The 24,665-nt window shown below is 59.4% G+C and overlaps 2 protein-coding genes across 4 annotated transcripts in view; both read right to left on the bottom strand.

Moving 5' to 3' along the window:
* Positions 1-5,319: 5,319 nt before the first annotated feature.
* Positions 5,320-9,191, bottom strand: LOC138841594 (uncharacterized protein C20orf204-like). Its single transcript, XM_070042383.1, has 4 exons — positions 9,166-9,191; positions 7,040-7,297; positions 6,422-6,574; positions 5,320-5,460 (listed from the first exon to the last, which is right to left on the bottom strand). The coding sequence occupies exons 1-4, from the start codon at positions 9,166-9,168 to the stop codon at positions 5,320-5,322; spliced, it is 555 nt and encodes a 184-aa protein (XP_069898484.1). The 5' UTR covers positions 9,169-9,191.
* A 3,193-nt stretch (positions 9,192-12,384) lies between these two features.
* The window catches only part of LOC138841584 (pre-mRNA-processing factor 6), a 48,852-nt gene continuing 36,571 nt past the window's right edge, over positions 12,385-24,665 (bottom strand). For 2 of the 3 annotated variants that reach the window (XM_070042366.1, XM_070042368.1), the window contains exons 16-22: positions 23,164-23,283; positions 21,672-21,848; positions 21,193-21,326; positions 20,657-20,748; positions 19,467-19,581; positions 16,861-16,987; positions 12,385-13,135 (exon numbers count right to left, since the gene is read on the bottom strand). In XM_070042366.1, the coding sequence (XP_069898467.1) occupies positions 12,983-13,135; positions 16,861-16,987; positions 19,467-19,581; positions 20,657-20,748; positions 21,193-21,326; positions 21,672-21,848; positions 23,164-23,283 (918 nt within the window). In that variant the 3' untranslated portion in view covers positions 12,385-12,982. The remainder of the gene's footprint in view (positions 13,136-16,860; positions 16,988-19,466; positions 19,582-20,656; positions 20,749-21,192; positions 21,327-21,671; positions 21,849-23,163; positions 23,284-24,665) is intronic. The other variant, XM_070042367.1, reaches the window with a different exon arrangement.

Genomic DNA, 24,665 nt, shown 5'->3' with positions numbered 1-24,665 from the left:
TAGAGGTGCCTATCTCCAACCTCAAACAGGTCTCCAGAGCTAGCGCTCTGCAGGGGCCAGTTCAGCTTCTACCCAGTCTGCACGTGCCCTGCGCCAGGCTTTGGCCATCCACAGGGGTCAAGGGCGTGGGGGTCTTGTGGCAGGAGGGGCACTTCTGCAGGCACCAGCTCTTACCACTCAGCCAGCTGGCCATCCAGGCTTCTTGCCCTGCCCTTTCCTATCCCAGGACCCCACCCCACATCCCAGGGACCCCACCCCTCATCCCAGACCCAGGGACCCTGGGATCTCACCCTCTCTCCCACGCCACTGCCCGGCCGGGAGAAAACAGGAAGTGTGGTGCATGTCGGCCCTGGGGAGTGCAGGAAGCGGCTTATCTCCAGCCGCAGCCCTGACCCCTGGCCCCACGCCGGGCAGGGGGCGCCGGACCTGGGGACAGGGCCTGCTCACCTGGCGGGGAGCCCTGGCTGCCCGCCACCCCAACACAGCTACCACCACTGGGCTTCAGGGCTGGGAGGTGGGACACAGGAGGGGACATGTCTCTGGGCCCAGCTACATCAGTGTGAGTCCCTAGATCAGTGTGAGTCCCCAGATCAGTGTGAGTCTCCAGATCAGTGTGAGCCCCCAAATCAATGTGAGCCCCAGATCAGTGTAAGCCCCCTACATCAGTGTGAGCCCTCAGATCAGTGTGAGCCCCCCAGATCAATGTGAGCCCCCAAATCAGTGTGTCCCCAGATCAATGTGACCCCCCCAGATCAGTGAGTCCCCAGATCAATGTGAGCCCCTAAATCAACGTGAGCCCCCAGGTCAGGGAGTCTCTCCCAGATCAGTGTGAGTCCCCAGATCAGTGTGAGTGCCCCCAGATCAGTGTGAGCCCCCAAATCAACATGAGCCCCCTACATCAGTGTGAGCCCCCAGATCAGTGTGAGCCCCTATATCAGTGTGAGCCCCCAGATCAGTGTGAGCCCCCTACATCAGTGTGAGTCCCCCAGATCAGTGTGAGCCCCCTATATCAGTGTGAGTCCCCCAGATCAGTGTGAGCCCCCTACATCAGTGTGAGCCCCCTACATCAGTGTGAGTCCCCCAGATCAGTGTGAGCCCCCTATATCAGTGTGAGTCCCCCAGATCACTGTGAGCCCCCTACATCAGTGTGAGTTCTACATCAGCATGAATCCCCCCCAGGTCAGTGTGAGCTCCCTAGATAAGTGTGTTCCCCTATATCAGTGTGTTCCCCTACATCAGTGTGAGCCCCAGATCAGTGTGAGTTCCCCCATATCAGTGAGTTCCCCCTACATCAGTGTGAGTCCTCCCACATCAGTGTGAGTCCCCCCATCAGTGTGAGACCCCAGATCAGTGTGAGTTCCCCTACATCAGTGTGAGTTCCCCTACATCAGTGTGAGCCCCAGTTCAGTGTGAGTTCCCCTACATCAGTGTGAGTTCCCCTACATCAGTGTGAGCCCCCAGATCATTGTGAGTTCCCCTACATCAGTGTGAGTTCCCCCTACATCAGTGTGAGTCCTCCCACATCAGCGTGAGCCCCCCCATCAGTGTGAGACCCCAGATCAGTGTGAGTTCCCCTACATCAGTGTGAGTCCCAGGTCAGTGTGAGTTCCCCTACATCAGTGTGAGTCCCCCCATCAGCGTGAGACCCCCTATCAGTGTGAGCCCCAGGTCAGTGTGAGTTCCCCTACATCAGTGTGAGCCCCAGGTCAGTGTGAGTTCCCCTACATCAGTGTGAGTCCCCCCATCAGCGTGAGACCCCCTATCAGTGTGAGCCCCAGGTCAGTGTGAGCCCCCCCATCAGTGTGAGCCCCCATCAGTGTGAGTTCCCCTACATCACTGTGAGTTCCACTACATCAGTGTGAGTCCTCCCACATCAGCGTGAGCCCCCCCATCAGCGTGAGCCCCCCCATCAGCGTGAGCCCCCCATCAGCGTGAGCCCCCCCATCAGTGTGAGACCCCCTAGGTCAGTGTGAGTTCCCCTATATCACTGTGAGTTCCCCTACATCAGCGTGAGCCCCCCCATCAGTGTGAGCCCCCCCATCAGTGTGAGACCCCCCAGGTCAGTGTGAGTTCCCCCTTCCAAGGGCAGAGTTCCTGTCAGGAGGCGACCAGGAGCCAAGACCCCAGCGTGTCCCACATTCCCAGCAACACACCCACCACCAGGGTCTGACCTACCCATTTCCCCCCAAACAAGGCTCACATCCTACAGCAGGTGCCACATCCCTGTGGTTCTTCCGTTTTTAGTGGGGGGATGGAAATGGGGGTGGTTGCTTTTGTGTTTACAAAGCTGGGCCTTTACTTGGGGAGGGGCAGGACAGGGGCTGGACCCTCCCCAGCGTCCCGAAGGCCTCTGGACAGGACAATAGGCCACAGCACCCGGCACTCTGTGCTTCCTGGGGTAGAGGGCCTTGTTTGCTTCTGAGTCAGCCTCAGCTGGAGCAGGGGCCTCCTTGTCCACCTGCAGGTCTCCAGACCCACCCCCACTCCCTCACATGCAAGGGCAAAATGCCCACAAGGCCAAACCCCCTCCATGGCAGGTGTTTCCTCCTCTTCCTCCCTGTTCAGAGTGCTGCCCAGCTTGGGCAGGCAGCCAAGCTCTCTGCAGCCTCCTGCTCGCTGTGGTTCCATGTAGACTCAAGATGTGTCCACCCTTCCCATGCTTCCCTTGCTCAGCTCAGTGACACTCTCGGGCTTGGGTGCTGGGGGATAGGGTGGGATCACAGCACTGTCTGAATGCAGGAGGGACTGGGAAGTGGGGAGCAAACAACTGGGCAAAGACTAGCTTGCCAGTTCCAGATGTTCCTTCAAAGACTGGTTTGGGAGACGGTGGGCCTGAAGCTCAGTTCGAAGCCTACCAAGGCCCTCCTCCAGCACTGTCCATGGGGGCTTGGCTCCTGGGAATTGCATAGCCCTGGGCAGTACACTGGGCCCTGTCTTCATTCACCCACAGTCCCTTCTGGGCCACAGCTAACATCTTCCTGTACACAGTCAAGGCCTGCAAAGGCATGAATAAGACAGGATAATGCCATGTCATGGCCCCAGACCTATAGTTGAGTCTGTATCTTCAGAGGTCAGTTCCGGCCAGCAAAACGTCCACTGTGCAGCCCCTGTTTTGTTCTGTGCTGGGTGAAGATGAGGAAGATATACTTTGTCCTCCCAAACTCCAAAGGGCTCCTGGGACGGTTCACTGAATACTGTGGAGTGGTGTCCCAGGGTCTAAGTCTGTCTCCTTTCTGCAGCTCTGAGACGCTGCCCTCATCCTACAAAAGAATGGTTGTGGACAGCTCCAGGCTGGCCCTGGCAGGGTCCCTAAACAAGCCATGAGACCAAGATACAGGTGCTTCTCACTCATCATGTGATCTAGTCTAGGACTAGAGACTCAAACCATGTGCCCCAAACTCAGGCCTCTGCTCCTTCTGTGACCTTCAGGAGGTGGTGGTTTGTTTGATCTTTCCCTAGTCAAAGGAGAAGTGACTTGGTGCCCAGCTACCTGCCTGAACAGCCGGGTGGGAGCACTGTACATGGGCAGCAGTTGCAGAATACCAAGAAGGCCATGTCCAGGGGCCACTGGGACAGAAGTGCTGGGCTGGGTCCCGGCACAGTCGCCAGCTGCCCTTGGCAAGGTGGCTTGTCCTGACCTGTTCTGCTCGCAGCGGATCCTGCCTGAGTGACGCCCTCAGTAAAGTTGCTCCACTCTGTTCACGACACATACCCAACCTGAGCAACCCCTAGTCGTGTTCTGCTGTCCTACACCTGATCTTCCAACAAGATTCAACCTTTCTCCCATCTGGACACGTGGCCATACCTGGCAGGAGCTGGCCTTGGTCCAGGCCATGTCTTCTGAACTCTACTTCTCTTCTGGTGTTCCCCAATACTAGGCCTGCAAGCAAGGACCAGGGGATGGTCCAGCACCCCAACAATGCACAGCCAGGGGTCTCTAAATCCCTCCCTTTCTGAAGACACCTCCTAGACCCATGCTCTTGGATCCCACTTGGTATACTTGCTGGTTCCCTTCATATCTTCCATGGACCTGAGCCAGAATGTTCTATGGCCTGGAAAACTGCTACAAGTGTGAGTACGAAGGTGGACGAAGCACACACGAAGTCCAGGAAGCTCACTCTCCATTTATATCTGTCCTTGGGGCCAGGTCTGATCCCAGCTCCTGATCAGGGCGAGTCCTGTACCCTCTCCATGCCTGGCTCTCTCATCTGAGAAAGAGGGCAACGGCCCTCCTTGGACAGGGGAAATGGAGGCAGTAGGCACCGGGCAGGGCAGGACCCCGTCCAGGCTAGCTCTTCCTGGTCCCAAAGCTCTTCAGGACCGGGCTTCCCTGTCTCTCCTCCCGGTGGATTGGAGGAGACAAGCACTGGAGCCTAGGCAGGAGCTGGGGCCCGCTGCCCCTTCCAAAGATGGGGCCGGGCGGTCTCGGGCCCCACCCCGGCCGCAGCTTGTCCTCTCCTCCGAGGCCAAGGAAATGACCTGGCGGAGCTCAGGCCAGGGCGGCCCGGCCAGCTTCCCCTCGCCCCGTTTCCTTTATCCGGTTGTTTTGCTGTGAATTCTCCAAGCTGCGCCTTCCTCCACGTCCGCCCCTCGGCCGGCGGCGGTGCCCAGCGAGCGGCCGCGCCCGGGCCGCGCGCGCCCCCTGCCGCCCGGGCCGCCGGGGAAGCCGGTCAGCGGGTCGGCCCGCGGCTCCTCCACGGCCCGCTCGGTGGCGGGGCCGGGGGGGGGGGGGGGGGGGGCTCGGCCCGTGGGGGGGCTCGGCCCGTGGGGGGGCTCGGGCGGTGGGGGGGCTCGGCCCGTGGGGGGGGCTCGGCCCGTGGGGGGGGCTCGGCCCGTGGGGGGGCTCGGGCGGTGGGGGGGCTCTGGCGGTGGGGAGGGCTCTGGCGGTGGGGGGGCTCGGCCCGTGGGGGGGGCTCGGCCCGTGGGGGGGCTCGGGCGGTGGGGGGGCTCTGGCGGTGGGGGGGCTCTGGCGGTGGGGAGGGCTCTGGCGGTGGGGGGGCTCGGCCCGTGGGGGGGCTCGGGCGGTGGGGGGGCTCTGGCGGTGGGGGGGCTCTGGCGGTGGGGGGCTCGGCCCGTGGGGGGGGCTCGGGCGGTGGGGGGGCTCGGCCCGTGGGGGGGCTCTGGCGGTGGGGGGCTCGGCCCGTGGGGGGGCTCTGGCGGTGGGGGGCTCGGCCCGTGGGGGGGGCTCGGCCCGTGGGGGGGGCTCGGCCCGTGGGGGGGCTCTGGCGGTGGGGGGCTCGGCCCGTGGGGGGGGCTCGGGCGGTGGGGGGGCTCAGCCGGGGGAGCGGCCGGGCCGGGCCTCGGTGTCCGGCGGCGGGGTCAGCGTGGCCCCGGGGCCGCGGCGCCCAGCGCGAAGAGCTGGCTCCAGCAGGTGGCGACGGTGCCCAGCGCGCGCATCAGGAGCCGCCTCCGGCCGCCGCGACTCCGGGCCGGGGCGGGCCGCGCTCGGGGCCGGCCGCCCTGTGGCGGGAAAGGAACCGCTGACCCGCGCCCGCCCGCGCCCGCCCCCCCCCCCGCCCGCGCCCGTCCCCCCCGCCCGCCCGCGCCCGTCCCCCCCCGCCCGCGCCCGCCCCCCCCCCGCCCGCGCCCTTCCCCCCGCCCGTGCCCGTCTCCCCCCCGCCCGCGCCCGTCTCCCCCCCCGCCCGCGCCCGTCTCCCCCCCGCCCGCGCCCGTCCCCCCCCCGCCCGCCCGCGCCCGTCCCCCCCCGCCCGCGCCCGTCTCCCCCCCCGCCCGCGCCCGTCCCCCCCGCCCGCGCCCGTCCCCCCCCGCCCGCGCCCGTCTCCCCCCCGCCCGCGCCCGTCCCCCCCCGCCCGCGCCCGTCCCCCCCGCCCGCCCGCGCCCGTCCCCCCCCGCCCGCGCCCGTCCCCCCCGCCCGCGCCCGTCCCCCCCCGCCCGCGCCCGTCTCCCCCCCGCCCGCGCCCGTCCCCCCCGCCCGCCCGCGCCCGTCCCCCCCCGCCCGCGCCCGTCCCCCCCGCCCGCGCCCGTCCCCCCCCGCCCGCGCCTGTCTCCCCCCCGCCCGCGCCCGTCCCCCCCGCCCGCGCCCGTCCCCCCCGCCCGCGCCCGTCCCCCCCCGCCCGCGCCCGTCTCCCCCCCGCCCGCGCCCGTCCCCCCCGCCCGCCCGCGCCCGTCCCCCCCCGCCCGCGCCCATCCCCCCCCCTGCCCGCGCCCGTCCGCCCGCCCGCGCCCGTCCCCCCCGCCCGCCCGCCCGCGCCCGTCCCCACGCCCGCCCGCCCGCGCCCGTCCCCACGCCCGCCCGCGCCCGTCCCCACGCCCCTCAGCGCCCGTTCCCACGCCCGCCCGCCCGCCCGCGCCCGTCCCCCCCGCCCGCCCGCGCCCGTCCCCCCGTCCGCGTCTGCCCGCACCCGCCCGCGCCGCGCTCCGGGATGGAGGGGAAAGGAGGGGGCCGCGCCCCGAGCCGCACCTGGCGCGCGTTCCAGCAGTGGCGGCGCATCACCGCCTGCGTCCTCAGCGCCACCGTCCACGCCGCTCTCTCCAGGGCGCCCCGACGGCCCTGGGCTGCCGCTCCGCGCAGGGTCCACACCAGAGACTCGATGGACAGGAGGATGGTGCGCTCCTGGGGGAGGAGGGGCCGAGGAGAGGGGGGCGAGGCGGGGGACGGTCCCGCACCCTCGGGGGAGGCGGGGTCCCCACACCCTCTGGGGAGTAGGCCGGGTCCCCCATACCCTCTGGAGGAGGCAGGGTCCCCATGCGCTCTGGGGAGGAGGCAGGGTCCCCATGTCCTCTGGAGGAGACCGGGTCCCCATGCGCTCTGGGGAGGAGGCGGGGTCCCCATACCCTCTGGAGGAGGCGGGGTCCCCATGCGCTCTGGGGAGGAGGCAGGGTCCCCATGTCCTCTGGAGGAGACCGGGTCCCCATACCCTCTGGAGGAGGCGGGGTTCCCATGCGCTCTGGGGAGGAGGCGGGGTCCCCATACCCTCTGGAGGAGGCGGGGTCCCCATACCCTCTGGAGGAGGCGGGGTCCCCATGCGCTCTGGGGAGGAGGCAGGGTCCCCATGCCTTCTGGGGAGGAGGCGGGTACCTGTCGGGCACCGCAGGAGGCTCCAGGCCGGCCCCGCCCGCCGCCAGCTCCCAGGTGGTTCTGTCTGGAGCCTGGCCGGGTGTGCGCGGCACCGGGCGTGGGCAGCCGCAGCCGCAAGGCCGCCTTCAGGTCCTGGAAGATGACGGCGCGGTAGTGGTGGAGCATCTCCGGGACGCGGCAGGAGCCGGGCCCCGGCCGGCCTGGCCAGGCCGTGGGCAGCGCCAGCAGCAGCACGCAGAGGGCCACCTCCAGGGACACCTAGAGGGAGCGCGGGTCAGGACGGGTCCGGCCCGGCCCGAGGCCCGCCGTCGAGGGACCTCTTGGAACAAACCTTTGCCCGACTTAGAAAAGCAGAGACCATAAATAAGCCTGCACACTGGACATCACTCCATGTTCTGTTGCAAAATTTGTGGGAATTATCTGGGGGTTGAGGAGGCCATTTCACTGAGCCCCGAAGTCCACAGCAGGTGCTGGGGTGGAGACGGGGGCAGGGGGAGGCAGGTGAGGGCTGGGCACTGGCAATCCTAGCTACTTGGGAGGCTGGGACTGGAGGATCTGCTTGAAGCCAAGCCAGAGAGAAAAGCCCATGAGTCTGTCTCTAATCCTGCTAGATGCCAGACTGGCGGCCTGGCTCAAGTACTAGAGTACCAGTTGCAAGCATGCACGCAGATTGAGAACTTGAGGCTGAGTTCAGGCTACACATAGGTACACAGGCACATGCACAGTGCATGTGCACGTGTGCACGTGAATATACACAGACACACACAACTGGAGAGACCACCTGGCTTTGTACAGTTGACATGGGCTTGTTCTGGTGTGGATAGGGAAGAGTAGGAAGTGAGCCCCAGAATAGCCTTACCTCTGGCCATGCCCAGACCTATCAGCTGTAGCCCCCACCACAGGAGGCAGTTTCCTCTTGCTAATGCCTGGGTTGCCTCTGGGTAAGAGGCATCTGTGGTAAGTACTGCCTTCCCTACAGGCGCTGAGGACAGAAGGGCTCAGCTCTTGGAGGCGTGGGATCCCTACTTCCTATCAGGGGTCTGCCACAACCAGCTGAGCCACAGACCCAGCATGAACAAAGGCCAGAGCTCTGAGCTCCGGGCCAGGCTAGGGAACGCCCAGAGGTAGCAGGGGAGAAGGGGGCTACCTGACACCCCACCCACAGGCCTCATCCTGCCCAGATGGGAGGGGGGAGCAGGGAGACTGCTGAGGGTCCCCTAGGCGCATCCATTTCCAAGGAGACAGTCTCCAAACCCGCCCCAGGCATCCAGGAGGGAGTCAGGAGCCAACTCAAGCTGAAAACTCAATCATGTGAACCCAGGGAGATGACAGGACTCCAGGGCTTCCCAGTCCTGGCAGGGACTTGGCGCACACCCCAAACCCTCACTGAGAGCTGACTGAGGCCTCCTATGGGGCACCAGACTGAAAGAGAAGACATTTGACCATGGCCCCTTCTTGGGGTTTACTGGCACCAAGGACAGTAAGGGTGGACTAAGAATCGCCTGTGGCCCCTTGTCTTGCTGCCAGTAGAGGTTACACTAAGAACAGTCTACACGTCAGCCGGAGCAGCTGGAGAAATGTGCCACAACACTGCACCCGATGGGGGGGCTCCCAGATACACCCCTTCAGCCCCCAAAACGCAGGCTCAGCAGAGTGTGGGAGGAAATGGTTTTAGGAAGACCAGGCTTGTCTCAGAGCACTGCATCGGATTATAGGAAACAGCAAAAGGCTTCCAAGAGGCACAGGGGAAGCAAGCATTCCCTGCGCTGTGCTGGCTCCTGAACCCCTAAACCGGACACCCCCGCACTGCTCACCAGGAGTCTCCCCAAAGTCCCCCCACTGCTTACCAGGAGTCTCCCCAAAGTCCCCCCACTGCTCACTCACCAGGGGTCTCCCCGAAGTCCCCCCACTGCTCACCAGGGGTCTCCCCAAAGTCCCCCCACTGCTCACCAGGGGTCTCCCCAAAGTCCCCCCACTGCTCACTCACCAGGGGTCTCCCCGAAGTCCCCCCACTGCTCACCAGGGGTCTCCCCGAAGTCCCCCCACTGCTCACCAGGGGTCTCCCCGAAGTCCCCCCACTGCTCACCAGGGGTCTCCCCGAAGTCCCCCCACCTTTGGCTGCTCACCATATGCCTTTCAGGGACTGGTCCTCCTCCACAACCTCCAGCAGGTCAGGAACATGACCTGAGACCCTCAGGGGTCTGAGTGGACAGGGTAGTGGCGATTGGCTACACCAATGTGCCTACACCAGGCCCAGCACCTTAAAACAAGGATAAGGGCAGGCGGAAGTTGTCTCCCCTCGCAAAGGAGGGAGGAGAAGGAAGGAGAGGCCAGCAACCAAGTCCTGCTCCCTCCCTCCCTCTCCCCACCCTCCAATCACTCCCAGTCACCTAAGGCTGGAGCCCAGCAGTTGCTTGAGGCAGATCTAAGGGCTGCTGTGGGCTGGATTGAGTGTCAGTCAGGAAAACCCTGCTGCCAAGTGGCAGGAATGGCAAGGTGGGCACCAGGAAATGCAGGTCCAACAGAGATCCGCCGAGCCTGCTGGGAAGACCTTGCCCCTTCCCCTTCCCGTGCTCACTGGCCCCACACTGGCTCCGGTCGTTGCTTGAACTTCTCAGGCTCCCTGCTCCTGGACCGAGTAGTCGTCAAGGCTGGGAAGTCATGGTCCCAAAGGCTGAGAGTAGCCTCTAGGATACAGCTCGCTCTGAGCTTAAAAGTTCAGGTGTGCTTTCCAGGAATGGAGGTTACCTCAAAGCGACTGAGCAAGCCCCCATGGGATGAGGAAGCAAGCAGTATTACAACTGCTCGGCCCCACAGGAAGCCTCGCCAGGGTTTTTTTTTTTTTTTTGTCCTGGGGCTTGAACTCAGCCCTGGGCACTGTCCCTGAGCTTCTTCTTTTTTTTTTTTTTTTGGTTCCGGTCGTGGGGCCTGAACTCAGGGCCTGGGCGCTGTCCCTCAGCTCTTCAGCTCAAGGCTAGCGCTCTACCACTTGAGCCACAGCCCCACTTCCATTTTTTTTTTCTTTTTTGCTTATGTGGTGCTGAGGAATCGAACCCAGGGCCTCGTGCATGCGAGGCAAGCGCTCTACCACTGAGCCACCTTCCCAGCCCCCCTAAGCTTCTTTTGCTCAAGGCTAGCACTCTATCATTTGGGCCATAGTGCTACTTCCGGCTTTTTCCATTGATGTGGTACTGAGGAATTGAACCCAGGGCTGTGTGCATGCTAGGTAATCACTTGACCACTGAGCCACATTCCCAGCCCCCAGGGCATCCTTGGATGTGCCCACGAAGTTGCAGCCTGGGTTTGGTTTTCACTGGTTAGGGGGCCAGCTGACTTTGGCTGCTTCTTCAGATTGTTCCTGGTGCCCTCATGCCTCCTGGATGCACAAGAACACACCAGCAGCTCTTCCAGCCACTCCTGTGGACGGACGAATGTGTGGCGGGGCCCCATGACAACTTCCTTGACCTGGTGTCCAGGTGACCAGCCCAGTGCCTACCAAGCAGCAGACTATGTCCTACTCGGGGTGACTGGACCTCAAGACTCAAAACAGGGGGCTGGGAAGGTAGCCCAGTGGTAGAGTACTTGCCTTGCATGCATGAGGCCCTGGGTTCAATTCCTCAGCACCACATACACAGAAAAAGCTAGAAGTGGCACTGTGGCTCAAGTGGTAGGGCACTAGCCTTGAGCTGAAGAGCTGAGGTACAGCGCCCAGGCCCAGAATTCGAGCCCCACAACCGACCAAAACATTAAACAGTCTCAGAACAGGAAAGGTATTGCACAGGTGAGCAACAGGCAGCACAGACGCTGCCCGCCAGCGTCAGGAGCTGGCCACCACTGCAGGGTCATCAGCTTCTGTTCTCCAGGAAATGGATCTCCAAGAACCATGGCTTATTATTCAACATGACCACATTTCTGACCTGGCCAGTCTGAGCTTGTCCATTGCTATCCTGTCTGTGACCTCTAGTCAGATGCCTCTGGCCCAGCCCACACACCCACTTCTAGCAAAGCCAGATTTTTTTTTCCTTTTTTTTTTTTTGTAGGTCGTGGGGCTTGAACTCTGGGCCTGGGCGCTGTCCCTCAGCTCTTCAGCTCAAGGCAAGTGCTCTATTGCTTCAGCCACAGCGTCACTTCCGGTTTTCTATTAGTTTATTGGAGTTAAGTCTCATAGACTTTCCTGCCCGGGCTGGCTTTGAACCCCAATCCTCAGATTTCAGCCTCCTGAATAGCTAGGATTACAATTGTGAGCCACCGATGTACGGCTTCAGTCAGATTGTTTTTTTTTTTTTTGGGTCCGGTCGTGGGGCCTGAACTCTGGGCCTGAGCGCTGTCCCTCAGCTCTTCAGCTCAAGGCTAGTGCTCTACCACTTGAGCCACAGCGCCACTTCCGGCTTTTTTTTTCTTTTTGCTTATGTGGTGCTGAGGAATCGAACCCAGGGCCTCGAGCATGCAAGGCAAGCGCTCTACCACTGAGCCACCTTCCCAGCCCCAGTCAGATTGTTTTCAACTCAGGGCACATACACAAGAATCTGAGACCCTTGGGCTGGGAAGGAAGCTCAGTGGTAGAGCACTTGCCTTGCATGCATGAGGCCCTGGGTTTGATTCCTCAGTACCACATAAGCAAAAAGAAAAAAGAAAGCCGGAAGTGGGGCTGTGGCTCAAGTGGTAGAGCGCTAGCCTTGAGCTGAAGAGCTGAGGGACAGCGCCCAGGCCCAGAGTTCAGGCCCCATGACTGCCCCCCCCCCCCAAATAGAATCTGAGACCCAAGGAAGACCTGTATTTAATTTTCAATCTAATAATGACAAGTTACAAGTACTGTAGGAGAAAGATTCACCTGCAAGAGAGAGCCTCTGAACAGTGACATCTTACAGAGGCCTAAGCCACGCCGGGAGTGGCCCCCAAAGGTCTCCTGCAAGCTCTGTCCTCTTCAGTTTAGTCTCAGATCTGTGACTCAGCACCCCACTCTCCAAAGCCTGTGTTCCCAATACTTCCACCTCCATAAAATCTGTGAGCCCTGGTATCCCGTGACTCTTCCAGGTACAAATAAACACCTACCGGGCTGGAAAGGTAGCTTAGTAGTAGAGTGCTTGCTTAGCATGCATGAAGCCCTGGGTTCGATTCCTCAGTATCACATACACAGAAAAAGCCAGAGTGGTACTGTGACTCAAGTAGCAGAGCACTAGACTTGAGCAAAATGAAGCTCAGGGACAGTGCCCAGGCCCTGAGTCGTTCAAGCCCCAAGACTGGCAAAAAAAAAAAAAGTATCCTAACCATTCCTTGTAGGTGTGGGAGACCAGATTGGGTAGAAAAGGACGTGGAGAAAAGTAGAACCCCAGCCCCAGCGCACTGCATAAGAAGCCTTTAATGAAGGTCAGACTGCACAGTTCTGTGTCCCATCCGCGTGCACCGAGCGCCACACGCCCGCCCACCCCAGCATCAGAAGCCTTTAATGAAGGTCAGACTGCACAGTTCTGTGTCCCATCCACGTGCACCGAGCACCACACGCCCACCCACCCCAGCATCAGAAGCCTTTAATGAAGGTCAGACTGCACAGTTCTGTGTCCCATCCGCGTGCACCGAGCACCACACGCCCACCCACCCCAGCATCAGAAGCCTTTAATGAAGGTCAGACTGCACAGTTCTGTGTCCCGTCCGCGTGCACCGAGCACCACACGCCCACCCACCCCAGCATCAGAAGCCTTTAATGAAGGTCAGACTGCACAGTTCTGTGTCCCATCCACGTGCACCGAGCACCACACGCCCGCCCACCCCAGCATCAGAAGCCTTTAATGAAGGTCAGACTGCACAGTTCTGTGTCCCGTCCGCGTGCACCGAGCACCACACGCCCACCCACCCCAGCATCAGAAGCCTTTAATGAAGGTCAGACTGCACAGTTCTGTGTCCCATCCGCGTGCACCAAGCACCACACGCCCGCCCACCCCAGCATCAGAAGGTGTTCTTGATGCCCGCAGCCACCAGCACCAGCACCTCCCCAATCTTCTTCTGCCAGTTGGCAATATCTTTGGACACAGTGCACCACAGCTCTCCATGGCGGGGCTCAGCATTCTCACAGCGCTTTCTCACGTCCTCCTGCTGCTCCTGAGGAAAGCACGCACAGCACTTCAGGCAGGGCTTCTCTAGGCTTCTCTGCTCCTTTGTACACCTGGTCCCACGGATCTCAAGGTAGCCTCTGCTTAGGGAGCATTCCCGCTGATGACCCTCTTCCCACCCTCAAGATCCACTGCTAAGGGGTGCTGGGGTGTGTGTGCGCGTGGGTGTGCGCTGAGGGGTGCTGGTGTGTCTGTGTGTGTGTCTGTGTGTGTGTGTGCTAAGGGGTGCTGGGGTGTGTGTGTGTGTGTGCGCGCGCACTAAGGAGTGCTGGTGTGTCTGTGTGTGTGTGTGCGCGCTAAGGGGTGCTGGGGTGTGTGCGTGCTAAGGGGTGCTGGGGTGTGTGTGTGTGTGCGCTAAGGGGTGCTGGGGTGTGTGTGTGTGTGCACTAAGGGGTGCTGGGGTGTGTGTGTGTGCGCGCTAAGGGGTGCTGGGGTGTGTGTGTGTGTGCGCTAAGGGGTGCTGGGGTGTGTGTGTGCGCATTAAGGGGTGCTGGGGTGTGTGTGTGCTAAGGGGTGCTGGGGTGTGTGTGTGCGCGCTAAGGGGTGCTGGGGTGTGTGTGTGTGCTAAAGGGTGCTGGGGTGTGTGTGTGTGTGCGCTAAGGGGTGCTGGGGTGTGTGTGTGTGCGCTAAGGGGTGCTGGGGTGTGTCTGTGTGTGCACTAAGGGGTGCTGGGGGGTGTGTGTGTGCTAAGGGGTGCTGGGGGGTGTGTGTGTGCTAAGGGGTGCTGGGGGGTGTGTGTGTGCTAAGGGGTGCTGGGGTGTGTGTGTGTATGCTAAGGGGTGCTGGGGTGTGTGTGTGTGCGCTAAGGGGTGCTGGGGTGTGTCTGTGTGTGTGCGCTAAGGGGTGCTGGGGTGTGTCTGTGTGTGTGCGCTAAGGGGTGCTGGGGTGTGTGTGTGTGTGCGCTAAGGGGTGCTGGGGTGTGTCTGTGTGCGCGCTAAGGGGTGCTGGGTTGTGTGTGTGTGTGCACTAAGGGGTGCTGGGGTGTGTGTGTGTGCGCGCGCTAAGGGGTGCTGGGGTATGTGTGTGTCTGTGTGTGTGCGCTAAGGGGTGCTGGGGTGTGTGAGTATGTGCGCTAAGGGGTGCTGGTGTGTGTGTGTGTGCGCTAAGGGGTGCTGGGGTGTGTGTGTGTGTGTGCTAAGGGGTGCTGGGGTATGTGTGTGTGCGCGCTAAGGGGTGCTGGGGTGTGTGTGTGTGCGCGCGCGCTAAGGGGTGCTGGGGTGTGTGTGTGTGCGCGCTAAGGGGTGCTGGGGTGTGTGTGTGTGTGTGCGCTAAGGGGTGCTGGGGTGTGTGTGTGTGTGCGCGCGCTAAGGGGTGCTGGGGTGTGTGTGTGTGTGTGTGCGCTAAGGGGTGCTGGTGTGTGTGTGTGTGCGCTAAGGGGTGCTGGGGTGTGTGTGTGTGTGTGCTAAGGGGTGCTGGGGTGTGTGTGTGCGCGCGCGCTAAGGGGTGCTGGGGTGTGTGTGTGTGTGCGCTAAGGGGTGCTGGTGTGTGTGTGTGTGTGCGCTAAGGGGTGCTGGGGTGTGTGTGTGTGTGCGCGCTAAGGGGTGCTGGGGTGTGTGTGTGTGTGTGTGCGCTAAGGGGTGCTGGTGTGTGTGTGTGTGTGCGCTAAGGGTGCTGTGGTGTGTGTGTGCGCGCTAAGGGGTGCTGGTGTGTGTGTGTGTGCATGTGTGTGTCTGTGCGCGCTAAGGGGTACTGGGTGTGTGTGTGTGCGTGCGTGCACGCTAAGGGGTGCTGGTGGGTGTGTGCGCGCTAAGGGGTGCTGGTGTGTGTGTGCATGCTAAGCGGTGCTGGTGTGTGTGTGTGTGCGTGTGTGTGCGTGAGTGTGTGCGCACTAAGGGGTGTTGTGTGTGTGTGTGCGTGTGCGCTAAAGGGTGCTGGTGTGTTTGTGTGTGTGTGTGCGCGCTAAGGAGTGCTGGTGTGTCTGTGTGTGTGTGTGCGCGCTAAGGGGTGCTGGGGTGTGTGCGTGCTAAGGGGTGCTGGGGTGTGTGTGTGTGTGCGCTAAGGGGTGCTGGGGTGTGTGTGTGTGTGCGCTAAGGGGTGCTGGGGTGTGTGTGTGTGCGCGCTAAGGGGTGCTGGGGTGTGTGTGTGTGTGCGCTAAGGGGTGCTGGGGTGTGTGTGTGCGCATTAAGGGGTGCTGGGGTGTGTGTGTGCTAAGGGGTGCTGGGGTGTGTGTGTGCGCGCTAAGGGGTGCTGGGGTGTGTGTGTGTGCTAAAGGGTGCTGGGGTGTGTGTGTGTGTGCGCTAAGGGGTGCTGGGGTGTGTGTGTGTGCGCTAAGGGGTGCTGGGGTGTGTCTGTGTGTGCACTAAGGGGTGCTGGGGGGTGTGTGTGTGCTAAGGGGTGCTGGGGGGTGTGTGTGTGCTAAGGGGTGCTGGGGGGTGTGTGTGCTAAGGGGTGCTGGGGTGTGTGTGTGTATGCTAAGGGGTGCTGGGGTGTGTGTGTGTGCGCTAAGGGGTGCTGGGGTGTGTCTGTGTGTGTGCGCTAAGGGGTGCTGGGGTGTGTCTGTGTGTGTGCGCTAAGGGGTGCTGGGGTGTGTGTGTGTGTGCGCTAAGGGGTGCTGGGGTGTGTCTGTGTGTGTGCGCTAAGGGGTGCTGGGGTGTGTGAGTATGTGCGCTAAGGGGTGCTGGTGTGTGTGTGTGTGCGCTAAGGGGTGCTGGGGTGTGTGTGTGTGTGTGCTAAGGGGTGCTGGGGTATGTGTGTGTGCGCGCTAAGGGGTGCTGGGGTGTGTGTGTGTGTGCGCGCGCTAAGGGGTGCTGGGGTGTGTGTGTGCGCGCGCTAAGGGGTGCTGGGGTGTGTGTGTGTGTGTGCGCTAAGGGGTGCTGGGGTGTGTGTGTGTGTGCGCGCGCTAAGGGGTGCTGGGGTGTGTGTGTGTGTGTGTGCGCTAAGGGGTGCTGGTGTGTGTGTGTGTGCGCTAAGGGGTGCTGGGGTGTGTGTGTGTGTGTGCTAAGGGGTGCTGGGGTGTGTGTGTGCGCGCGCGCTAAGGGGTGCTGGGGTGTGTGTGTGTGTGCGCTAAGGGGTGCTGGTGTGTGTGTGTGTGTGCGCTAAGGGGTGCTGGGGTGTGTGTGTGTGTGCGCGCTAAGGGGTGCTGGGGTGTGTGTGTGTGTGTGTGCGCTAAGGGGTGCTGGTGTGTGTGTGTGTGTGTGCTAAGGGTGCTGTGGTGTGTGTGTGCGCGCTAAGGGGTGCTGGTGTGTGTGTGTGTGCATGTGTGTGTCTGTGCGCGCTAAGGGGTACTGGGTGTGTGTGTGTGCGTGCGTGCACGCTAAGGGGTGCTGGTGGGTGTGTGCGCGCTAAGGGGTGCTGGTGTGTGTGTGCATGCTAAGCGGTGCTGGTGTGTGTGTGTGTGCGTGTGTGTGCGTGAGTGTGTGCGCACTAAGGGGTGTTGTGTGTGTGTGTGCGTGTGCGCTAAAGGGTGCTGGTGTGTTTGTGTGTGTGTGTGCGCGCTAAGGGGTGCTGGGGTGTATCTGGGTCTGTCTGTCTGTGTCTGTATGTGTGTCTGTCTGCCTGTCTGTGTGTGTGTCAGTACTGGGGCTTGGACTTCTCATCTAGGCTGGCTTTGAACCTCAATCCTCAGGTCTCAGCCTCCTGAGTTGCTAGGATTACAGAGATGAGTCACCAGCACCTGGCTAAAATGGCTGGTCTGCTATCTCCTGGGTCCTCTAAGGACCGGTGGGCTCTCAGAAGCCGAGCAGGAGATGGGCCAGGCTGCCTGCAAAGACTCACCTCCGTGCCATGCTGCAGCTCGAACTTGTAGAAGAAGGCCCAGGCATCCCCCAGGTCAGAGTCGATTTTCACTGTGCGGTGGAACCACTCCCGAGCCTTGGTGATCTTCCGCTCACTCCAGAACAGCCTGTTTCAGGAAAAAGGTGCAGGGCTCAGAGTGAGGTGTTTTAGTGGTGTTGCCAGGGCCACCCTCACCCATCTGTGTGGGTTATCAGCAGTACCTGAACCCAGCGGCTGTGGCCCTGCCAGGGTCCATGAATAAATGGAGATTACTCCAAATTGCTCACCAAAAAGCTTGGATGTCTAATCACATCCCTTTTTCTTTCTGCTTCAAAACAAATCTAACAAGACTATTTCCTTCTCCACACTACTGATCAGCAGCTTTCATAGACACTTCCTTTTTTGGCAGTCGTGGGGCTTGAACTCTGGGCCTGGGTGCTGTCCCTCAGCTCTTCAGCTCAAGGCAAAAAAAATTTTTTTCCCCTTTTAATTTAAATGGGAGGAAATGCCACTAAATCTGATGAAATATGAATTAAGGCTCTGATTAGAAAAACAAAGGCTTGGGTCTGGGAAGGTGGCTCAGTGGTAGAGCGCTTGCTTTGCATGCCTGAGGCCCTGGGTTCGATTCCCCAGCACCACCTAAGCAAAAAGAAAAAAGCCGGAAGTGGCGCTGTGGCTCAAGTGGTAGATGCCCAGGCCCAGAGTTCAGGCCCCACGACCAGACCCCCTCCCCCCCCCAAAAAAAAGAAAAACAAGGCTTTAGCATGCTCCTCAGTAGGATACTTGCTAAGTTATTCTACCCTGTTTACCCCCATGAAGATAGGTTCTAGCCAGCACCAGAAACTTTGGGCCCCAAGCCCCTCAGTACTCAGACCACAGTACACATGCTGGTATACCTGACTACTTCCCAAGACCAAACTGAAGTGGACCAGGCTAGAAGCCAGAACCTACAAACCAAAGTCTCCATGACGTCCTCCCACAGAGTGGACAGGTGAGGGGACAGCAGCGAGGGCAGCGGGCATGTTACGACGGCAGGTCCAACATGTGGGGTGCGTCCTCGCTCCCCACAACTCAGATTCTCCTGAGCCAGAAGCACCAAAGCAGCTGGAGCCCAGGCAACCCTCCACCCCAGACCGCTGTTTGGACTACTCTCAGGTACTGAGCAGAGTAATTTCATGCTCTGATAACTTGATTGTTTTTTAAGCCTTGTGGTGTTCTTAATTGCTTGGTGTTAGATAAACTGTGATTTAAAGAGCGCAAACTCAAGATAGCAGACAAAGAGAACACTGGCTTGGAAACAGCCAGGAATGACTTATTTACTTTAGCAAAGCCTTTTATAAGGTTTTATGGCTACCATATCTGAGGGCCACACAGCCACTCTGGGAAGAAGCAGCACAAAGGAAGAAGGGAAGAAGCCAAAGCAGGCCCAAGCCAGACCCTGAGAAGCCTCCTTCACATGCGAGGGCCACGGGAGCTGGAGAGCTGCATGGGCAGCTTTGTGAGGGCGTCCATGCCAGTCCCGAAGACCCAGTGCCACCCGAGCAGAGCCAGAGCTGGCCCAGGACAGCCTGGGGTGATACGCCTCCCCATATCACCATAGGGAAGTGGAGGTACGGCGGCACAGGTGCTACACGAGGTTCCCCTGGGAACCTTGCATCTATCCAAACTGACAGGCTCTGGTAGGTCACCTCTGTACTACAAGACATCCAGACCCAGGGCTGTTCCCAGGACCAAAGCTCAAAGTGTCTCATTTCTTTTCCTTTTTCTTGTCGGTTCTGGGGCCTGAACTCAGGGCCGAGGTGCCACCCCTGTGCTTCTCTTGTTCAAGTCTAGTATCACTTGTGCCATAGCCCCACTTCCGGCTTTTTCTGAGTAGTTTGTTGGAGCTAAGAACCTCACTTTTTGCCCAGGCTAGTTTCAAACCATGATCCTCAGATCTCAGCCTCCTGAGGAAGCGCTAGGATTACAGGCGTGAGCCATGGACACCTGGCCTGATTTCTTTTTTTCTTTTTTCGGTTGGTTGTGGGGCTTGAACTCTGGGCCTGGGTGCTGTTCCTCAGCTCTTCAGCTCAAGGCGAGTGCTCTAGTGGTTCATTGGAGATAAGAGTCTCCTAAGTTCTCCTGCCCGGGCTGGCTTTGAACGCAATCGTCAGATCTCAGCCTCCTGAGCAGCTAGGATGACAGGCGGGAGCTGCCGGCGCCAGCTTCTGATTTCTCACTCTAACAAAATGAAAACAAATTTCTCAGCGGATGCCCCTTAAGGCAAAAGGCTTTTTTGCTTATTAAACTCTGGGTTGACCCACAGAAGCAGATGGCTGTGTGTGGTACAAGCTGAAATCTGGAAGTCAAAGACAGGAGAGACAGAGAGAGGACTGCCTGAAAGGTCTAGGGAGAGGGAGTGACCTGCACAGGTGCCCAAGTGAGGTGGGCAGCAAATGTCTTGCGACTTCAGACCCAAAACACCGAAGCGAAGCTCCTGCGGCAAGTTCCAGGGGCCCACCCTGCTGCAGGCACCGTCGTTACAGGCGAGGAGAGGCAGAGATGCTGGCGAAAGGCCACATCAGGACCCTTGCTGAGGTCAGCAACCCTAGAAAACTCCTACTCACCTGGCCACGGCCAGGAGCACATGTGGGTCATGCTCACACTTCTTCAGGGCATCCACACTCTTGGTCTTTCTCTGGGGTCTTGCCTCGAGGAAGACGGCTTCTGACCACAGAATGCCTGAAATTCAGAAACAAAGACCTGAGCTTCAGTCTCATCTCTGGCTTCAGAAATATGTCTACCTTACCCAAGTAGCCCTGAGAGAGGCCTGTTTTGGGCCAGCCACAAAGGCCCATACTTTCACCCGCTTGGTGCATCCCCTGACAGTGCAGCTCCGGACAATGCCCACAGGCATGAACAGCCTTCCCACTGACTCAGGAGAACACAAAGAAAAATCGCAATCTCAAAACAGTATCAAATTAAAAAACAGGAGACAGCGAGGCGTAGTGGTACGTATTTGAAATCCCAGAACTTAAAAGGCTGAGGCAGGAGGTTCACAAGTTAAAGGCCCAGCCAAGGCTACAAAGCAAAAGCCTATCTCAAAAAAAGAAAGTCAACAGTAGGAGACAACGTACATATCCAATAATCAGCTAACCATTAAGAGTGTGTTGCAAACATGCCTTATGCAGCCTTAGAAATGTACTTCTTTCAGGGCGCCACACCTGTCATCCTCGCTACTCAGGAGGCTCAGATCTGAGGATGGAAGTTCAAAGCCAGCCCGGGCAGGAAGTCCATGAGACTTCCACCAGAAAACAGGAAGTGGTGAAATGGCTCAAGTGGTAGAGTGCTGTCTTGAGCTGAAGAGCTGAGGTATAGTCCCCAGGCCCAGAGTTCAGGCCCCACGACCAACAACAACAAAAAAGGACACAAAGAAAAAGAAAAACGAATAGTGCAGGCTGGGAATGTGGCTCAGTGGTACAGTGCTTGCCTAGCAGGCATGAAGCCCTGGGCCCTGGGTTCGATTCCTCAGTACCACATACAAAGAAAAAGCCTGAAGTGGCGCTGTGGCTCAAGTGGTAGAGCGCTAGCCTTGAGCTGAAGAGCTGAGGAACAGCGTCCAGGCCCAGAGTTCAAGCCCCAGGATGGAGCGGGGCCTGGGCGGGGGGAGAGGGGGTGGGGGGGTTTGTGGGGGGGGAGAAGAGGCAGAAGAACAGGAAATTAAAGATACTATCCATTCAAAAAAAAAAGCTCAGGGACAGCACCCAGGCCCTGGGTTCAAGCCTGACACCTGCGGAGTGGGGGCAGAGGCTCCTACCAGAGCTGGGGCATTCCTGGAGGGCTTTGGCCATGAGTGTGTTGGCGATGTTCTTCAGCCCCGCACGGAACTCCAGCCTCACAGACTCCAACCTGAGGAGACAGCCGGAGACAACACAACATCGTCCTCTCAACCCCTCACATCTATCTAGCCTTGGAGACAAAGTCTCCATGTCTCCAGTCTGGGCTAGTCTGGAACTCTATGCAACCCAGGTCAGCCTCAAACCCACAATCCTCCTACCTCAGCCTCCTTACAGCTATGCACTCTCACACCCAGCTACTCCTCAGGCCCTGGCTGCGTCTTCTCTCTCAACTTCATCCCTTAGCATCAACTCCTCGCCTCCTCAGGGTTCTCCATCAGAAGCCCACTGTCATCTAGTCCCACCTCTCCCGAGCGGGGGCCTGACTCCTCACGGTAGCCAGTGCCTGCTGCCCCACCCCGGGGGGATGTGGGCTTGTGTGACCCAGCTACATGAGGGAGGGGCCATGTGAGGACAGTTCCTGACAGGAGAGCCGGGCCACTAGCCCAGGACTCACCACAGTCCAGGGTTCTTTGGGTTCTTCAATCGAGACTTCTCCAAAATGGCTCGAGCGCGGGTCAGCTGTCCAACCTTCTCCTCGAGCCGGGAAAGCAAGAGCCAGAGCGGTGTAGAGTGGGGGCACTTCTTCAACTGAGGCCAAGAGACCAAGGAAAAAAGTACTTAGCTGGTGTCCACGAGGGACCAGCCTCATATGAGAGTGCTGCAGGCTGGTCTAGCGACCAGCACATCACACCCTGCTTACTCTGTTTCACAGATGGGACTGTGCTAAACACATGTCTAAGTGTGCAGGGGGTAACACTGTATGGTTGTGCCCAAGGATGTAGACACTACCTTAGCTTTGGGTGTGCTATATGACATGCATCCCAAGTGCAGGGAAAAGACAGAACCTATAGTGAGGGAAGCAAGGTTCAGTCTTGACCTCTAGCCCTCCAAATGTCCTCGGGGGTTAGGGACAGTGTCCCGGCTGACACTTACGCCCTGGCTGTAAGCCTCCCGGGCCTTTTCCACCAGCTCTCCTTGCTCTTCAATCTGCCCCTTCATCATCCACAGCTTGGGAAAGTCCTCATAGTGCTTCAAGGCCTCCTCACACAGCTCCTGTGCAGCCTCAATGTTCCCCAGAACCCACTCCAGCTTCACAGACTTCATGAACACCTGCAAAAGAGACCCAAACTTCTGCACGGGGGAGTTGCTCCCAAGGCACCTGCCACCTTATCTGGGTGACACATGTTCCATGTTGCAGCTCATTTTCTGCCCATCTGTTGCATTTTATGTGCCTCATAAATTTCTCAAAGCTTTCCATGTACACAAAAAGTAAGAAAAAGCCGGGCGCTGGTGGCTCACGCCTGTAATCCTAGCTACTCAGGAGGCTGAGATCTGAGGATTGCGGTTCAAAGCCAGCCCAGGCTTATCTCCAATAAACCACTAGAAAACCGGAAGTGGCGCTGTAGCTCAAGTGGTAGAGCACTCGCCTTGAGCTGAAGAGCCCAGGGACAGCGCCCAGGCCCGGAGTTCAGGTCCCATGACCAAACAAACAAAAAAAAAAAAAGTAAGGAAAAAGAATAACACTATCAGAACAAGTTATGAGACTTTCCAATTAAAATAGAATATTGTTAAATACACAAATCATTGGAATAAAATAGAAAAAAAGGGAAAAAATTCACTTTAAAGCCTAATAACAAATGTGGGCTGTGGCCTCTAGATCCACACGTGCAGCAAGGCACCCCATGACCCGCCCCATCCACCCCCCACCACGTACACGGGCCGTGGGCAAGGCACCCTATGACCCGCCCCATCCACCCCCCACCACGTACACGGGCCGTGGGCGAGGCACCCCATGACCCGCCCCATCCACCCACCACCACGTACACGGGCCGTGGGCAAGGCACCCCATGACCCGCCCCATCCACCCCCCACCACGTACACGGGCCGTGGGCAAGGCACCCATGACCCGCCCCATCCACCCCCCACCACGTACACGGGCCGTGGGCAAGGCACCCCATGACCCGCCCCATCCACCCACCACCACGTACACGGGCCGTGGGCAAGGCACCCCATGACCCGCCCCATCCACCCACCACCACTACACGGGCCGTGGGCAAGGCACCCCATGACCCGCCCCATCCACCCACCACCACGTACACGGGCCGTGGGCAAGGCACCCCATGACCCGCCCCATCCACCCCCCACCACGTACACGGGCCGTGGGCAAGGCACCCCATGACCCGCCCCATCCACCCCCCACCACGTACACGGGCCGTGGGCAAGGCACCCATGACCCGCCCCATCCACCCACCACCACGTACACGGGCCGTGGGCAAGGCACCCCATGACCCGCCCCATCCACCCCCCACCACGTACATGGGCCGTGGGTAAGGCACCCATGACCCGCCCCATCCACCCCCCACCACGTACACGGGCCGTGGGCAAGGCACCCCATGACCCGCCCCATCCACCCCCCACCACGTACACGGGCCGTGGGCGCACTGCTCCGGGCCTTGGCGAGCAGCCTCCGGGCACGCTCATACTCATTGTTCTCTGACTCCAGTTTCACAGCGGCCAGCCAGATCTCCTCACTGTTGGGGTTGGCCTGGAGGGCAAGCACAGAGACAGCAATAAGGCTCCACACAAAAGGACCAGGGCTAGGATCATGTTTAATAAAAAGCAGGTGTTGGCTGCAAATGTAGCTCAGTGGTAGAGTGCTTGCCCTGCATGCATAAAGCCCTGGGTTCGATTCCTCTGTACCACATAATCAGAAAAAGCCAAAGTAGCTCTGTGGCTCAAGTGGTAGAGTGCTAGCCTTGAGCAAAAAAGAATCTCAGGGACAGCGCCCAGGCCCTGAATTCAAGCCTCAGGACTGGCAAAAAAAAAAGCAAAGCAAAGCAGGTAGCCCAGGGACTGAGCCAGTTTCACTCTACTACAGGACTGGTAGGACTGGTGTGGTCCAAACCCTGCCCAGAGTAGAAGACAGGCCATACTCCAGACACAAACCTAGGGTCACTTCAAAACATGTCTGTTTTCATTCTAATACATAGCACTTTAGTAATAATAGCAGCTGTAGGGAGCCATCTTCTCTGGGATTCACCCAAACCATTCACATGTCACACATGTAATCATACATGTAAGACATGTAGGATATGCCAGCCAGGGCAGAAAAGTCCCTGAGCTATTATCTCTAATTAATAACCAAAAAGCAGGAAGTAGAGTAGAGCTGTGTCTCAAGTGGTAAAAAGCTCAGGAACAGCACCAGGCCCACACGTCCTACCTGTGTGACCAGCTACACCTAACCTCATTCCTTCCCCTCGGCATCCACAGGGTGCTCACACAGGCAGGGCAGATGGATGGCTAGGGTGTTGCTGGTGAGGCAGGCAGGCCTGGCAAGAGACCGGGCGCAGGTGGCTGTAATCCTGTCATCCTAGCTAGTCAGGAGGCTGAGATCGTGGCTCAAGTGGTAGAGCACTCGCCTTGAGCTGAAGAGCTGAGGGACAGCGCCCAGGCCAAGAGTTCAAGCTCCACAACCGACAAAAAGAAAGAAAGAAAGAAAGAGCTGCCAAAGGAACTGAACTATATGCAGAGTTTAGGGAACATACAACTGCTCTTAAAGCCCCTTTGAGCTGGTATCCACTGTACCAGTCAGTACAGCCACTCACTGGCCTTTTGCAAAACACCCACCTCATAGCCTAAGACGCAGCCCCCTGGTAACAAGCAAGGCAGGCATCTCAGGGATTCCTTTGTGTCACAGCATGAATTAAGGAGGACACTAACTACTCTGTTTATTCTGAGTTCACTCCAGGAAGTAGCTTGAACAAAAGAGTGACCCAGCCAGGAGCTATCCAAGCTGTCATCCTAGCTACTCAGAAGGCTCAGATCTAAGGATCACGGTTCAAAGCCAGCCAGTGAAACTCTTATCTCCAATGAAACACCAGAAAACTGAAAGTGGCACTGTGGCTCAAGTGGTAGAGCGCTAGCTTT

This window comes from Dipodomys merriami, unplaced genomic scaffold, assembly GCF_024711535.1.
Source record: "Dipodomys merriami isolate MVZ:Mamm:240054 unplaced genomic scaffold, mDipMer1.0.p SCAF_322, whole genome shotgun sequence".
Classification (NCBI taxonomy): Eukaryota; Metazoa; Chordata; class Mammalia; order Rodentia; family Heteromyidae; genus Dipodomys; species Dipodomys merriami.
This window is presented reverse-complemented; position numbering and strand designations above follow the sequence as displayed.